At 39.2% G+C, this 18,249-nt stretch overlaps 1 protein-coding gene across 1 annotated transcript in view; it reads right to left on the bottom strand.

Annotated features, from left to right (window-relative positions):
- BRWD1 (bromodomain and WD repeat domain containing 1) overlaps positions 1-18,249 on the bottom strand; it is a 126,570-nt gene that overhangs the window by 61,833 nt on the left and 46,488 nt on the right. The window contains exons 14-19 of the mRNA XM_043593587.1: positions 15,583-15,733; positions 15,226-15,360; positions 10,560-10,688; positions 9,890-10,115; positions 3,586-3,771; positions 715-898 (exon numbers count right to left, since the gene is read on the bottom strand). Of these exons, the coding sequence (XP_043449522.1) occupies positions 715-898; positions 3,586-3,771; positions 9,890-10,115; positions 10,560-10,688; positions 15,226-15,360; positions 15,583-15,733 (1,011 nt within the window). The remainder of the gene's footprint in view (positions 1-714; positions 899-3,585; positions 3,772-9,889; positions 10,116-10,559; positions 10,689-15,225; positions 15,361-15,582; positions 15,734-18,249) is intronic.

Here is an 18,249-nt window from a genome sequence, read left to right as displayed (position 1 = left end):
ATAATCAAACAGCACATCCGGGTAAATTTCTCTTTTAGAAGTACCCACTGTAACAAATGAAGAATTCAAAGAGTTGAGTGATCAGTTTTATGACCCCTAATGAATTAATGAACCTAACCAGTGAGTTCCCATGCCTGCCAGTGTCACAAAAAGAGAATACTTATTATGTGCCTTTTGACAAAATTATGCCACTTTAAGAAATAGTCTTGCAAAAAACTAAAAACATTTATGACATGAGACAATTGGAAATTTAAACACTGGACATTTGGTTCTACTGAGGAATTATTTTTCTAAGGTATGACAATAGCACTGAGGTAATAACTGAAAACAATCCCTGATCTTTTATATATATATATATATATATATATATATATATACACACACACACACACATATCTTTTAGGCATATTTTTAAACAAAATTATATACCTGGGATTTATTTCAAAATAACAATAAAGGGACAAAAGCAGGTATTTGTAAAGATGGAACAGGAATACGAAAAACAATTTACAAAAAAAGGAACCACAGTAAAAACTTTGAGAACGATTTCAACATTTTCCTACCACAAGTAAACCAGATTCCAACCCATTACTAAAATATACTTACGTGATTATTTACACCACTAATGGGGTTAAAAAAAAAAAAAGGTGTAAATAACCACATAGATATATTTTTGTAAAAAGAAACAATATTAAGAGATATCCTAAAACAAACCTAAATATGCCTAGTGGTACCTCTGGTACAACCACTCTTCGTTTCCAAGCCTGCAGGTCACGCTCAGTAGCAATCTGACTGCGTGGAGCATTCTGATGCATCTGACGAACACCTTCCACTTGTCCGCTACGACGCAGACCAATATTTGGAGGGGACTGGATGTCTAAGCTCAGTCTTCTAAAACCTACAAAAAAGAAACGTCAAAACGGATTCCGAGAGAAATTTCAATCTAATATGCATTTAACACATAATAAGCATATACACTCCACCCAGTAAGACACAAACCAAAAATAAAGATACAAACCAAAACTACAAATCCAAAACGCTTTGTCAGAAAGTATCCTAATGAGACTAAGATCAATATACAGAACACAGAACAAACATCTATTCACTTCAATTTCCATTACTAGACTTTCTGGAATTTTTTAATGCATAGATATTTTCTATTATAATGCTATATTTGCATTCGTAAAACCCTTCCTTGCCTTTTTCAGAACCATACACTAAAAACACATCTTTTTGGAAAAATTAGCATTGCAGAGAGCCTCCTCAAACTGTGGTGGCTCTATAACAAGAGCTCGAACAACATTACCTGTGACTTTAAGAGATAATCTGAGCCACTCAGGCAGGCTAGCTGCCAGAGTGGGTATCAAAACTTCAACAAAATGCAGAGCAGGGCAATGCTGGCCGCACCTGAATTAGAGCTAAGAGAGTAGATGACAAGGCAACACAGATAACAAGGCTTAGTGAGCCCTAAGCCTGTGCAGAGCTGATTAGGTGGGCCACAGGAGACAGGGCAACCTCTCACAAGCTGGAAGTCAGCTGGATGGAGGATGGAGGACGGAGACCAGCGTGGTGGCAGGTGTCCCAGGTAAAGTGCTTGTTTTCTTAAAACACTGGAGGAAGGGACTTCTGCTATTAATGCAACAGAGAAACTGGGGGCTGTATCCTTGCCTGCAGGAGGCTATAACATTCTTCTTCACCTCTGCCAGCTCTCCTTGCCCAGGGCAAAATCCACGTGGCTAAACACACCCCTGCCTTCTTCTAGCTACAGCATTCTGTTTACCAATCAAATGTGAACCAATTTGCATTGCACGACACACCATACTCTGCCTAATAGGCAGCGTGATCGTGTAAATTCAAACATTTACATTAAAACAAACTGCCATTTAAGAAACATGTTTTGGGGGCGCCTGGGTGGCGCAGTCAGTTAAGCGTCTGACTTCAGCCAGGTCACGATCTCGCGGTCCGGGAGTTCGAGCCCCGCGTCGGGCTCTGGGCTGATGGCTCAGAGCCTGGAGCCTGTTTCCAATTCTGTGTCTCCCTCTCTCTCTGCCCCTCCCCCGTTCATGCTGTGTCTCTCTCTGTCCCAAAAATAAATAAACGTTGAAAAAAAAAAAATTAAAAAAAAAAAAAAAAAAAGAAACATGTTTTGAATTCAGAACCAACAATAAATTCTAAATCTGAATGCTCGAGTAATACTATTATTCTCCAACACTGTGAAGAAAACATGTGCACAGGGTCTCATATCATCACATGAGAACTAACTCAAGTGGTCATAAACAGATTCATTACAGAGACTGTTATTCCGCACCGTGGAGTACCACGATGCTACGAAAATGGATGAGGAAGCGCTATGAGTGGATCTGGAGTGATTTCTAGAATATATCATCGAGGGGAAAAAGCAAAGCTGAGAAGAACGCATATGCATCAACTGTGCGGTATTCCTGCCTAAAATATTTAACCTGCCTGTTGGAGAATTTTTCTTTTACGTAGACAGGAAGCAACATTTGGCAAAAATGATACTGAAATTTGTGGCCAAGTAACCCATGCAGGTGTGACACGGCAGGGATGATTTTTGTGGTGCTCAAGGCTTCTCTAACGTTCCACAGGCATTTATCTTCCCCAGAAGGAGTTTCCATTTGCTGAACAACTGCCTGCTCCTCGAGAGGAGTTCCCCCACTGAGGAACTATATTACTATTATATGCCAGTCTCAAGAACTTTGCCCTACAAATTCATTTCAAGCCTTCCGATTCCAGAAGAAACATTTAGTGCTCTACCCAACTAATTTTTTTTTTAATTAAAAGTATTATTTATTTTCTAAATATTTATTTTTGGGAGACAGAGAGACAGAGTGTAAGCAGGGGAGGGGCAGAGAGAGGGGAGACCCAGAATCCGAAGCAGGCTCCGGGCTCCGAGCTGTCAGCACAGAGCCTGATGTGGGGCTCCAACCCACGAAGCGTAGGATCATGACCTGGGTCGAAGTCGGACGCTTCACCGACTGAGCCACCCAGGCACCCCGTTAATTAAAAGTATTTAAAGGGAAACCTACAACTGTAGTTTTCCGTTTAAAAAAAAAAAAAATACTCTGGGGGCGCCTGGGTGGCGCAGTCGGTGAAGCGTCCGACTTCAGCCAGGTCACGATCTCACAGTCCGTGAGTTCGAGCCCCGCGTCGGGCTCTGGGCTGATGGCTCAGAGCCTGGAGCCTGTTTCCGATTCTGTGTCTCCCTCTCTCTCTGCCCCTCCCCCGTTCATGCTCTGTCTCTCTCTGTCCCAAAAATAAATAAACGTTGAAAAAAAAAATAAAAAAAAAAAATACTTTGTTCCTTACTCATTTAATATAATTTTGTAAATACTCTTATTTAGGACCAAAAAAAAGTTTCAATAAACTTCCAAGTACTTGAAAATTCAATGTCCATTTGCTGGCACATCAACTTTACAAAAGCCTAGTGAAGTTCCCTCCAGGCTACTGCTACCTAAGCTGTAAAAGCACACTGCTGAAAATTTTTCACTGCGTGTACCGGACAGTGACTTCATTTCCTCTTAGATTTCAGTCATGTTAAGACGCAATAGCTCTCATCTATCCTACCTCTTCGGGGTGTTTCTTCCCCACTGGGAAGTCCACTTGGAACGGTATCGTGATCTGCTCCCAGTCTCTGATCCTGCTGCTGCTGTAACTGTCTTATCATCCCATCAAGAACACTGGACTCGGGGCTGCGTTCACCATTATCATTGGTTTGGAGGCTTATAATTTGTTCAATCACTTCTCCATCGCCTGTAAATTCAATGAATGAATACAAAATCATAATATACACGAACAGGAAAACAAACTCAGTAGAGTGCAATTAAAGTTATCATTAGCAATTCTCAGATTTCTTTTCAAAAATAAGCAATTAAAGATATCCTATATATTTATAACTGAGACAGACGAAAGACTCAAAACAAACAAAACCCTTCTTTATACCCAACAGCACAAAAACCTCCATAGATAGCCTCTGAAACCCCTGAAGTGAGCAAACAGAAACACGCTTCTGTAGAAGCTTTACTTTGCTGTTTCACACTAATGCTACCCTACCCTCACCTTATAGAAGATAGGTTTCATTAAACTCTCATTTGCAAGGTCTCTGACAAGACAAGAGCAACAATGTATGATTTCTCCTCTACTCTCTTAATAAAACAAAAAGAGGGGCGCCTGGGTGGCTCAGTCGGTTAAGCGGCCGACTTCGGCTCAGGTCATGATCTCACGGTTTGTGAGTTCAAGCCCCACATCAGGCTCTGTGCTGACGGCTCAAAGCCTGGAGCCTGTTTTGGATTCTGTGTCTCCCTCTCTCTGACCCTCCCCCGTTCATGCTCTGTCTCTCTGTCTGAAATATAAATAAACATTAAAAAAAATTTTTTTTTAAATAAAACAAAAAGAGTAATACTATTCAACAAACTGCAGCTATACTACACCTGCCTCTCCCGCTAAGCTGAAGTTGCTCTTTTAGGTGCTCTTTTATGCTTTTAGCATAGCCAGTACACGTAATTCTTCAACTACAAAATCAGATTTTTTTAAGTGTCTTTGCTTCTCTATTTTTTCTCTTTTTTTATGTTTTTATTTATTTTTGAGAGAGAGACAGAGCACAAGCAGGGGAGGGGCAGAGACAGAGGGAGACACAGAATCCGAAGCAGGCTCCAGTCTCTGAGCTGTCAGCACAGAGCCCAACAAGGGGCTCAAACCCGTGAAACGTGAGATCGTGACCTGAGCTGAAGTTGGAGGCTCAACTGACGAGCCACCCGGACGCCCCTTTGCTTGTTTATTTTTCACCTAACAGGTTCAGTTAGTATTAATGGATAAAAAGTGTAAGATGGTTGTGGGATCTGGCAATTTATTTGCATCCTACTACCTGCGTTAGATTCCCTTATATCTCATGGATAACATCTCCATTTACCACGGCAATCAATAAAGAACTTACAAGAGTTAAATATCGTAACTAAGACTGTCTTAAAACCACTAACATTTTTTAATAGTTTCAAAACATGAGCTAGAAAGGAAAAAGAGGAGCCCTAATCTAAAAAGATAAAAAGATTTTAATTTGAATTGGGAACAAAGATTCCTAAGAACACAACACGGAACCAAAGGGAAAACAGTAGAAAAGGAGACTTCTAGTCCTCTCCTCCTCCCTGCAAAATCCCATAGTCTATATAACTTTTCTTTCACAGCACAGAATATTTATATATAACTTGGCAAATATCATCAGAATAACTGTTTCTAGCTGGCATAATGCTATTCAAACACTGAAATATTAACATGAAGGCTTATGTGCTACAGGAACTGCCCTCCCACTGGAAAGTACAACAACCCTGGAAAAACAAGGGTTTTCAGAAACTGGACAACAGATACACAGGACTGCAATCCCCAAGAGAAGATAAACAATGGAGTCTAGCCTTTTGATTACTCCGGGGAACAGCCTCGAAGCAGCTTCCAGAAGAGGAAACCCAAACAGCAACCAGAGGTCTCACTGAGTGAAGGAGACAGAGATCAGAGCTTGGGAGAAGAGGGAAAGACAACAATACGCAGGGCTGAACATCAGAGAAGAATGAATTCTACAGAAAGCTCAGAGATGTACAGTGAGGTTCAATCGATTATTTGACTAAATAATGATATGTGCACACACTGGGTAAAACTGTACCATACTAGGGGAAAAAACATGAAAAAGCAGTATCCCCAAAAATTCCCAGAGCTCTCACTGAGCTGGAAATAGTCCATGTTCCCAACAGCCTGAATAAAGAAACTTCAGAATACACAGCAGAATTGTTTAATGCATACTTCCAATTTTAAAACGCAGAATATTTAAACGTGTGTTCAACACAATGAAGAATACAATGACTGCTAGTGCTTTGGTGCCAGAAGTTTTACACACCATTGCCTCTGTATCATCAGTGCAAATGTCAACACTATAAAAAAAGGTAACTGATATTTCCATATTATTATGAAAATAGTTGTGAACTTGAAGACCCCACATAAAAGGTCATGGATAAAACTACAGGTCTGCAAATCACACACTGGCAATTCTTGTCCTACAGCAACCATTAAAAATAACTAAAATAAACAAGTATTGCCAGTAAGCCATTAATTAGTGAAGATAATATGAAATACTAAAAAGTAATCAATTTCAAACAAGGCGGGGAAAAAAAGAAGAATGGCATAAAGAACAGAAAGGATAAAGAGAAAAAAAAACAGCAAAATGGTAGAGAAATAACCCTGACCATGCTAATAGTTATATTAAACGTAAATGGTCTACATTTTTCAATTAACAGATAGGTTGTCAGATTGGATTGGTGCCTACAAGAAATCGGTTTTAATATAAAGAAACAAACTGGCTATAAAAACTGAAAAGACACACCATGACAATACTAATCAAAATTGGTTGGATTAGTATATTGATACAAAACAAAGAAATAGGGGCGCCTGGGTGGCTCAGTCAGTTGAGCATCTCACTCTTGATTTCAACTTAGATCATGATCCCATGGTTCATGGGTTTGAGCCCCTATCAGGCTCTGTACTGACAGTGTGGATCCTGCTTGCGATTCTCTCTCTCCCTCTCTCTCTGTCCCTCCCTGGCTCATGAGCGTGCGCTCTCGCTCTCTCTCTCTCTCTCTCAAAATAAATAAATAAACATTAAAAACAAAACAAAACCAGAAACAAAAAAATAGTCTTCAAAAGAAGAAATACTACCAAGGAAAAAGGAACAATTCATAATGATAAAGGAATTAATTCACCAAGAGGACAATCTGAAATGTGTCTGCACCTAATAAAAGAACTTTAAAATATATATAAAATAGAACCAAAAAGAGAAATAAGACGAACCCACATGATAGATATTTTAGCACTCCTTATTAATAACCCCGAATGGAAAAAAGTCACGTCTGTCGAATGTTAGTAAAGGGATAAGTGAGGGTATATGCATACAGTGGTGTACTATCAACAAACAGGAACAAACAACTGATATGTGCAACAACAAAAATGAATCTCAAAAGCACCATGCTGGGCCGCCTAGGTGGCTCAGTCGGTTGAGCAGTTGAGCATCAGAATCTTGATTTCCACTCAGGTCATGATACCAGGGTTGTGGCATTGAGCCCTGTGTCAGGCTCCATGCTAAGCTTGGAGCCTGCTTAAGATACTCTCTTCCCCCTCTCTCTCTGCCCCTTCCCCACTCACATGCACACATTCTCTCTCCCCACCCCAAAAATATTAATAATAATGATAATAATAATAATAATAATAATAATAAAGGTAAGGGGCGCCTGGGTGGCTCAGTCGGTTAAGCGGCCGACTTCAGCTCAGGTCGTGATCTCACGGTCCGTGAGTTCAAGCCCCACGTCGGGCTCTGTGCTGACAGCTCGGAGCCTGGAACCTGTTTCAGATTCTGTGTGTCCCTCTCTCTGACCCTCCCCCGTTCATGCTCTGTCTCTCTCTGTCTCAAAAATAAATAAACGTTAAAAAAGAATTTTTTTTTAAATAATAATAAAGAAAATTTTTAAATTAAAAATTTTTTTTACATTTGTTAATTTTTGAGAGAGAGATCATGCACAAGTGGGGGAGGGGCAGAGAGAGAAAGAGACAGAGAATCCAAAGCAGGTGCCAGGCTCTGAGCTGTCAGCACAGAGCCTGACGAGGGGCTTGAACTCACAAACCGTGAGATCGTGACCTGAGCCGGACACTAGACCGAGGCACCCAGGCGCCTCAAATTTTAAAAATTTTTAAAAAGGCACCATGCTGGGGTGCCTGGGTGGCTGAATCGGTTTCGTGTCCGACTTTGGCTCAGGTCATGATTTCATGAGTTCGAGCTCTGCACTGGGCTCTGTGCTGACAGCTTAGAGCCTGGAGCCTGCTTTGGATTCTGTGTCTGCCTCTCTCTCTCTGCCCCTACCTCACTCATGCTCGCTCTCTCTCTCTCTCAAAAATAAACATTAAAAAAAAAAAAATGGCAGGGCGGGGGTGCCTGGGTGGCTCAGTCGGATAAGCGTCCAACTTCAGCTCAAGTCATGATCTCACAGTTCCTGAGTTCAAGCTCCGCATCGGGCTCTGGGCTGACAGCTCAGAGCCTGGAGCCTGCTTCGGATTCTGTGTCTCCCTCTCTCTCTGGCCCTCCCCCCTCGTGCTCTATCTCTCTCTCCCTCAAAATAAATATTAAAAAAATTTTTTTTAATTTTTATAAAGGCACCATGCTAAATTAAAGAAGCCAGATACAAAAGATTTCATATCGCACAATTCCATTTATATAAAATTCCTTAAAAAGACAAAATTAAAGTGACAAAATAGAACAGTCATTACAAAGGACAAGAAGACTCCAAATAAGTCCAACAGAACTTTTGGGGACCCTGAATGTAGTGGTGGTTACGTGACTGCTTAACATCTGCCAAAACTCACTTGACTTGTACACTTGAAATTGGTGAATTTTATTATATGTAAACTATACTTCAATTAAACTAACAAAAAATAAACATTTGAAACAGTAAACATATAGCGATCTACATTAAGTCTTAGTCTTAACTATAACTGGTGATTAACTTTTAGTAAATCAATCCTCATCCAAACAAAACATAAGCATTTTTTCCTTTGCTTAATAACATCTGTATGGAGACACTGCTGGGAACAGATACAAAAAAAAAACAAAAACAAAAAAAAACTCTGCCCTTGACGAGGACAGGCAAAGTACAAGATGGGACTCAAACATCTTGTGCCAGAAAGTAAGGAAGTGTTCAAGGGACTCAGAAAGGGAACAACACTTAGCCTGAGACTCTGACACTCAAATCTAAAATTACTATTAACAACAAAATAATGGCCATTATGGATTATAATCCACTATATAACAACCCCTAAGTCCATATTAAAACTTAATGAACTACGTAAATATATAAAAGGAAGGCTAATAAAATGTAGATGCAATGACGACAGAGTTAGGAAACAACCATTCTGCAACCTTCATAACAACAACTGATTCAGGCAGAAACCATCAGTGGATCCTAAAACTTATGGGTAAAGTTTAGTACAGACCTGATTATTTGTCTCCTATCTCCCCACACATTTCTTCTTTATAGTGGAGAAAGTGCACTCGGCAGGCACCACCTTAACCAAGTTTTCAAAGACAACATTACCCCAACATTTGGACAAAACACAATCAGAAGCAAGCATCCTGACGTGATGCTCCAGGAAGGCTACAACATCATTTATTCTATTCTGTATTCTGCCAAAAACTGTACAACCTGAACGTTATCAATGATAAATTTAATGTGCGGTCCCATACTGAAATCCACATCAGGGGAGAACAGTAAAAGCTTTAAGAGATATTAGAATAACAGAATTTGATTACAGACAATAGATTTGTGTATATGTATTTAATACTGTATCAGTGTTAAATATCCTGCTTTTGGTAACTCTCTATGGTTACATACGAGAATACCTGTGTTCTCAGAAAACACGTATTGACAATTTAGAGATAAATGAACATGGGGCGCCTGGGTGGCGCAGTCGGTTAAGCGTCCGACTTCAGCCAGGTCACGATCTCGCAGTCCGTGAGTTCGAGCCCCGCGTCAGGCTCTGGGCTGATGGCTCAGAGCCTGGAGCCTGTTTCCGATTCTGTGTCTCCCTCTCTCTCTGCCCCTCCCCCGTTCATGCTCTGTCTCTCTCTGTCCAAAAATAAATAAACGTTGAAAAAAAAAAAAAAAATTTTAGAGATAAATGAACATGCAGTCCACAACTTAAGTCTCAAATGGTTAAAAACAATTATATGTATCTAGAGACAGAATGATAAAATATTGCAAAATAGTAACTTGTGAATCTGAAAGTACATGAGTTCTGTATACTATTTTTTACGTTAAAAAAAAAAAAAAAAAGACTTTGCACTTACTTGTTGCCACATAGCCTAGCTGTGGAACCAAATGTTCATCTGCGGAATTTTCTCGGCCTGGCACTAATCTCTGATACTTAGTTGGATGAGGATTTCCATCTACATCTACCAAGAACGGTGGAGGCATAAGGTGAGGAGCCTGCTGAGTTTGCTCATCTAAGACATAATTATTAGAATCTCTAATCAGTGGTCGATAGTCGGTATGGAAGAACATCTGATCAGGAATCTGAAAAAAGAAGTTTACAGATTGACATTTTGGGGTTTATATATGTTAAAGAATACAAATATTAAACATTTATAATCTGAAAAACCAATTTATAATTGGAAACCAAATCAATACACCTAACCCATTTTCAAAATACTGTTACTACTTATTTTACTACTGTAAGAAAGTATTAAGAATGACCTTTTCAAGACACACCAAAAAACGGACTCTTGATATAGAGAACAAATAGATAATTACCAGAGGGGAGGTGGGCGGGGGATGAGGGAAGTAAGTGAATGGGATTAAGAGTCCACTTCTCTTGATGAGCACGTAACAGACAGAACTGCTGAGTCACTACTCTGTGTACCTGAAGCTAACGTGGCCGACACTGTATGTTAACTACACTGCAATGAAAACATTTTTTAAGTGGTTAAAAATGCTACCAAAAAATAAAAAACAAAAGACCTTTTCATATGGCTTGCTGCATCCAAACCCAAATATCAGAAGGTGTCCGTGAGAATCTGTACAGGCAAAATGCTGTCCATCCTGTGAAAATTTACAGTCAAAAACAGCTCCGTGTCCTTGTCCTTCAATCTAGGAAGCAGAGAGAAAAGGTTATAACCAATTCTGTACAAGCACTTTTGCTTTATCAACTGTTTGCTGCCAGTTTCCTGCTACAAACACATCACTTCTCAAAGAAAATCTTTAAAAACAAATTTTGCATTAAGCACATGTATTTTCAGAAAATAAAATTCACTTCTGATTCCACTAGCCTAGAAAAATCTCAAAAGGTATTCCAAGTAGTTCTCAAAATGACAGAATGAAAGATCATAAGCCAATTCAAAGTAAAGGCTTTAATTTCTTAGAAGTGAAAATGACAAGCAATTTCATAAACTTCTGTTTCAATACATACCAAAAGGCTACTGACTAATTACCCACAAGATAAATGATTAAAGATCAATGAAGTATGGTATTCATGAACTAAAATCAGTACTTCTCTGGAGTTTAAACTTTCCCCTAAGATGTCTGACCACTGTATGCAAAAGTGTAATCCTACCAAGTCACAAAGGTGCGCATATAAATGCCTAAACCTACTTCATTTCAAACTACCACAAATTTCAGGAAGGATGCTCCAATTACATCATGAATGTTGCCTTAAACAGACTGCTTTTAAATTTTTATTCTTGCTCTTCAACTGTAATTATATTAGGTTAGCACTACCAATTTATAGTTAGAGGAGTTGTTTCACTGACAGCATATCGCTATTGCATGCATGGTTGTTGTCTGAGCCTGTAACTTTCTAATAAGTAAACTTTATGCCAGGTTTGATCAGTGTTGGAAGATGAACCATCCACCCACTAACTGCCAAAACAAACTTACACCATGCCCAAATACCTGCTTGAAAATCAGAAGCACTTTACAACTGCTATACCACGCACAAATGGACACCGACTAACAAACTTAAAAATTAACTTCCTGGGCTATTTAAGGCACTGCCTATGATGTATCCACATAATACATATACAAATTTGTGTTGTCTCATAACCTAAAAAGGAACAAATGGTATAGAAATACTTTTCTATTAATTTTTTGTGAAAACACAAGAATAGAGATTCACCCACACAGTCCTTCAAGGAGACACCTCTACAGCCCAACCCACACCCTGGCACCACTTCGCATCGTGGCCTGGAACCTCCAAGTCTAAGTAGAGATAGGGACCCCTGGCTTATAGGTCAAAGATGTTGGCAGCTACTCTCCTGTCATACGCGGAGACCTAAGTGCACCAAAAGTTTTGCTAAGGTACCTGCTAAAAAGGAAGTTTTCCTGAGCAGGCCAACCTATCTAAGCAGAGTAAGCCAGACTTGGGTTTCTACCCATAGTTTGAAGAATCCTCCAGTGATTCCTGACAAAATGCAACCTGCATTTTGCAATTCAATGCAATTCAATTGCACAGCAATTCAATGTCACATTAAAGATTATTATCTATTTCATGAAATCTTGTAATGTCAGTAATTTACAATCCTAAGTAATCTAACAGAATTGGGAGCTCTCAGCTGAGCAGTGAAGGTAAGAAGAACTCTGTATACACAGCAAAGTCTGGGTGTCTCACCAAAAGTAAGATCATTGTTGCGCACTTGAGACTTCTTTGGCTCACAAATTGTTTAGCTTATATTCTGCTTAAAACCTGAATTAATGTAGTTTTCTGTTCTGATGAGTTAAATGCAGGAAGTAATGTTTTTTGGGTTTTTTTTTTTTAAATCTTTATTTATTTTTGAGAGAATGACAGCATGTGAGCAGGGGAAGAACAGAGAGAGAGGGAGACACAGAATCTGAAGCAGGCTCCAGGCTCTGAGCTGTCAGCACAGAGCCTGACGTGGGGCTCGAACTCACAAACTGAGATCATGGCCTGAGCCACCCAGGTGCCCCTCAGGGAGTAATGTTCTTAATGAGTTTTAAAGAATAATTAAGAAAATAGAGCCACCTATAAATTTTAAGACCACAGAAAAACTGCTGGAAAGACTTATTTTTCCGATAATTCAAACCCACAGAGATGTAATTTTCAGAGATGCCTAGTAACACATGTTCAGTTTGACCATACTGTTTGAGTTTTTTAAGTGCATTTTATGATAGTAAATATAATAATGCATATAACTGTTTGTCAAGAATTATCCAAAATAAACATACTGAAATAAAATTTTAAGGTTAAAAAACACAAAACACATGGACTCAGATGGCCTTCAATCAAAGGTCTAAGAACCACTCATCTATCTACCCTGCTACTAGACTGCCTCCAAAATGAATTACAGTTTGAACTGAAACTCAATATGAATTGTACAGTAATTTTATAAAACATCTCACATGTGTATCAGTCAATAGTCTTAACAACACAGAAACTCTTTTACACAATAACTCCCTCAGAATTTACCCTAAGGAAATAATCACGGATCTACATAAGCAGCCATGGACCGGGATATTCAAAAACCACTTAAACGCTCAACAACAGTTAAGTTCACTACATATGGTACTTTCTGAGAAAGGCTGAAGTTAGAGTCAAAAATACAACTGCAAATTCTTTAAATACTTTAAGATTTTGGAAAACATTCTATGTAAAATGAAAAAAGACTACAAAACTATGCAAGAATGCCAACTAATAAATATGGAAAGAATAATGCCATTAAAAACCATCACTCGGGGGCGCCAGGGTGGCTCAGTTGGTTGAGCGTCTGACTTCGGCTCAGGTCATGATCTCTCGGTCCATGAGTTCGAGCCCCGCATCGGGCTCTGTGCTGACAGCTCAGAGCCTGGAGCCTACTTCAGATTCTGTGTCTCCCTCTCTCTCTACCCCTCCCTTGCTTGCACTCTGTCTCTGTCTCTCGAGAATAAATAAATGTAAAAAACAAAACACCATCACTCATGGTGTGGCTATTCCTGCAGGACCCCGGACAGCCTTACTGATCTAAGGGCCCTCACTCACCCTCAACAACTGAACCAGTTTTCACTATTCACAGTGAGGAAAGCACAGCTCGTTCATCATCTGTTTACTGACTCGTTTATGCATTTGTTCATGCTAACGTTACTCAGAGTCTGGTAAGAGCAACGGATATTTGGTCAATTAATTATTTCTGTTCAGGGATTCACAATACTTATTTTCATGTTCCAAATCACGCAGTAACTTGCCATGGTTTCTCCTAATGCAATAAATGTTATGTTGGTTATATTAAAAAAAAAAATAGCACTGGATACTAATGTTTGTAAGTGAAAATTTAATGAGGAATCGGATATTTACAGAGTCCCAAAATACCTCCTGAAAAAATAAGTTTAATAGTTACAAAGAGGAAAAACAACTATTTTATAAAGGGGAAACCTGGGAACTACCACCTTACCAAATATTTAAAATTATCACCACCAAGGGGCACCTGAGCGGCTCAGTCAGTTGAGTGTCCGACTTAGGCTCAGGTCATGATCTCACGGTTTGTGGGTTCAAGCTCAGCGTTGGGCTCTGTGCTGACAGCTCAGAGCCTGGAGCCTGCCTTGGATTCTGTATCTTCCTCTCTCTGCCCCTCCCCCACTCGCGTTCTGTCTCTCTCAAAAATGAATGTTAAAAAAAAAAACTTTTTTTAATTATCACCACCAAAAAGAAGTATTAACAGAATCAAATCATGAAGAAACATCAGACAAAAAAATAGATGTTCTGTAACATTACTTGCCTGTACTCATCAAAAAAGTTACAACGTGGGAAATAGAAAAAAAGAAGGAAGAATTGTTGAAGAATAAAGAAATCTAGAAATAGGGGCACCTGGGTGGCTCAGTCAGTTGAGCGTCCAACTTTGGCTCAGGTCATGATTTCACAGCTTATGAGTTCCAGCCCCGCACTGGGCTCTGTGCTAACAGCTCAGAGCCTGGAGCCTGCTTTGGATTCTGTGTCTCCCTCTCTCTCTCTGTCCCTCCCCTACTCATGCTCTGTCTCTCAAAAATAAACATTAAAAAAAAAGTTTAAAAACAAAAAGAAACCTAGAAACATACAGCCACTTAATATAATTCATGATCCTGAACTATTTAAACACTGTTTCAAGGGGCAAAATATAACTAAAAAGACATTACTAGGACAACTGATAAAATTTGAATATGGATTATATAATGCTACTTTATCAATGTTAAATTTGCTGGTTTTGGTAACTATCTTGTGGTTGTAGATGAGAAATTCTAAAAAATATGTAATAGGATCCTAATTTGGTTTTAGAATATTCCATGTGCAAAAAGAAAAAAGGCTGGAAAAACCCAACAATGTTTGTGATTTCCTAGATGACTTTACTATTATTTTTACTACAAAGTATTCAATAAATTTAGTGAAAAAGTTATATACAATGAACGTAACTTTGCCAATTTAAACAAATTCAAACACATTCACACATATAGAGAGCTAAATTAATAGCTTTTGAAAATCTTTCCTTCATGTGACCCAGTTACACAGAGTGTAAATACATATGGCTGTCGGATATTTATTAGCCTTTAAGTATCCTGACTGCTAGAAATATAAACTGCCGAAACACACAGATCAGTTTCTGGCCAACCATCATAATCCAGACACGTGAAAGCAATGCAAGCATACGTGAAGATACACCTCACTTACCATATTAAAATAATGTTTCATCTTGGTGCCTTTTGTAATATCCCATATAAATATGCTGCCATCGTGTCCTGCAGATAACATAATTCTGGAATCAAAGGGATGCGTCTCCAAGACAAAGACTTCATCAGCATGTCCCTTTATTCAACAAAATCATATAGTTAAGGAGAGTTCGTAAGCTTGAACTTTCAAATTAAAAACCCGTATTGCCGTAGTATGTAAGGGCTTTTAAAAATGTGTTAATGACAGTGATTTATGTATTAGTATTAATACATACTATGTATTAATTTTATATTTTCAAAAATCAGATTACAGTTCAAAAAAAATCTTGATTTGTTATATTGTATAAAAACTATTTACCAGTAAGTTATGAAGCAGCTGTCCAGTGTAAGAATTCCACACTTTAAGGACATGATCATTCACGGCTGTGACAACAATGCTATCATTCTGATTCCAAGCTATCATTGTTACTTTGGGTTTCATAAACCTTTCCTCTTCCAAAGATAAGTCCCTATGAAAAAACACACAATGTGTAAATTCATTTGAATGGTACAATCAATACGAAAATAGCAAAAAGTAATCCAGTTCATGTATATACATCATCATATGTCTGATACACATCTGACCCACAGCAGATTATCTATAAACAGATTATGGCAAAAATGGGACAGGGAGGGGATGATTTAGAAACAGTTGAGTCTGAATGAAGGCAGATGTTAGGACACCACCACTGCTCATAAAGGCAAAGCTTTTTCTCTCTCTCCCTTTTCTATTATTCCCTTCCCCTGACATCAAGCCCTATCAGCAATAAAGTTGTTTCTCTCTCCAGAGAAGATGACAAGAAATTTTAGGAAAACAGAAAGAAGGAAAGCATCTTCACATCCCCAGCACCTAGAAAAGTGCCTGACATACAGATATTCAATCTGTTTAACTGTACGTAAAACTGTACTCATCCCTTTACAGTGCCCTACAGGCGGTTCCTACAGGCTCTCTTGGCAAGAAAGGCCTGGACACAAACACCTGCAATGATCTGCAGCCTTTATGAACATGACATGCAAAGTCTCTCTGTAAAATATACTCGTAATACACAGAGATAGGGTAAGGCCTAGCTGCGTTTGAAATCAGAGAATACATCCCAAGAAATTATAAACATAACATTTTTTTTAGTTTTTTTTTTCATTTACATCCAAATTAGTTAGCAGGTAGTACAACAATGATTTCAAGGGTAGACTCCTTAATTCCCCTTACCCATTTAGCCCACCGCCCCTCCCACAACCCCTCCAGCAACCCTCAGTTTGTTTTCCATATTTGAGTCTCTTATGTTTTGTACCCGTTTTTATATTATTTTTGCTTCCCTTCCCTTGTGCTCATCTGTTTTGTCTCTTGAAGTCCTCATGAGTGAAGTCATAGGATGTTTATCTTTCTCTAATTTCACTTAGCAGAATACCCTCCAGTTCCATCCATGTAGTTGCAAATGGCAAGGTTTCATCCTTTTTGATTGCCGAGTAATACTCCATTGTACATATACACCACATCTTCTTTATCCATTCATCCATCGATGGACATTTGGGCTCTTTCCACACTTTGGCTATTGTCAATCGTGCTGCTATAAACATGGGGGTGCATGTGTCCCTTCGAAACAGCACACCTGTATCGCTTGGATAAATGCCTAGTAGTGCAATTGCTGGGTCGTAGGGTAGTTTTTTTTAGCTTTTTGAGGAACCTCCATACTGTTTTCCAGAGTGGCTGCACCAGCTTGCATTCCCACCAGCAGTGCAAGATATCCTCTTTCTCCACATCCTCGCCAACATCTGTTGTGCCTGAGTTGTTCATGTTAGCCATTCTGACAGGTATAAAGTGGTATCTCATTGTGGTTTTGATTTGTATTTCCCTGATGATGAGTGATGCTGACCATTTTTTCATATGTTGAATGGCCATCTGGATGTCTTCTTTGGAGAAGTGTCTATTCGTGTCATCTGCCCATTTCTTCACTGGATTATTTGTCTTTTGGGTGTTGAGTTGGAGAAGTTCTTTATAAATTTTAGATACTAACCCTTTATCTGATATGGCACTTGCAAATATCTTCACCCATTCTGTCGGTTGCCTTTTAGTTTTGCTGATTGTTTCCTTTGCTGTGCAGAAGCTTTTTACTTTGATGATCCCAGTAGTGCATTTTTGTTTTTGTTTCCCTTGCCTCTGGAGACGAGTAAGAAGTTGCTGCGGCCGAGGTCAAAGAGGTTTTTACCTGCTTTCTCCTCAAGGATTCTGATGGCTTCCTGTCTTACAGTTGGGTCTTTCATCCATTTTGAGTTTCTTTTTGTGTATGGTGTAAGAAAGTGGTCCAGGTTCACTGTTCTGCATGTCGCTATCCAGTTTTCCCAGCACTACTTGCTGAGGAGGCTGTCTTTATTCCATTGGATATTCTTTCCTACTTTGTCAAAGCTTAGTTGGCCATACCTTTGTGGGTCCATTTCTGGGTTCTCTATTCTGTTCCAATGATCTGAGTGTCTGTTCTTGTGCCACAAACATACATTGTAATTAAAGAAAACCACCATAAGAATATGGAAGAAGTATCCCATAGTATCTCTCTATATAAGCACAATGGAACACAGACAAGAGAATAATCCTAGGGGCGCCTGGGTGGCGCAGTCGGTTAAAGCGTCCGACTTCAGCCAGGTCACGATCTCGCGGTCCGGGAGTTCGAGCCCCGCATCGGGCTCTGGGCTGATGGCTCAGAGCCTGGAGCCTGTTTCCGATTCTGTGTCCCCCTCTCTCTCTGCCCCTCCCCCGTTCATGCTCTGTCTCTCTCTGTCCCAAAAATAAATAAAAAACGTTGAAAAAACAAATTTTTTTTAAAAAATAAAAAAAAAAAAAAGAGAATAATCCTAACTAGATTGGTTAGGGAAAAGTGTAACATAAGAGGCAAAATGGAGTAAAGGCAAAGACTCCATGCTTCACTTTATTTTTTAAGTTTATTTATTTATTTTAAGGGGTTGGGGGGGGGGGGGGGAGAGAGGAAAAGAGAGC

This window comes from Prionailurus bengalensis, chromosome C2 (genome assembly GCF_016509475.1).
Source record: "Prionailurus bengalensis isolate Pbe53 chromosome C2, Fcat_Pben_1.1_paternal_pri, whole genome shotgun sequence".
NCBI classification, from domain to species: Eukaryota; Metazoa; Chordata; class Mammalia; order Carnivora; family Felidae; genus Prionailurus; species Prionailurus bengalensis.
Note: the sequence above shows the minus strand (reverse complement) of the source record. Positions and strands in the feature narration are given on the sequence as shown.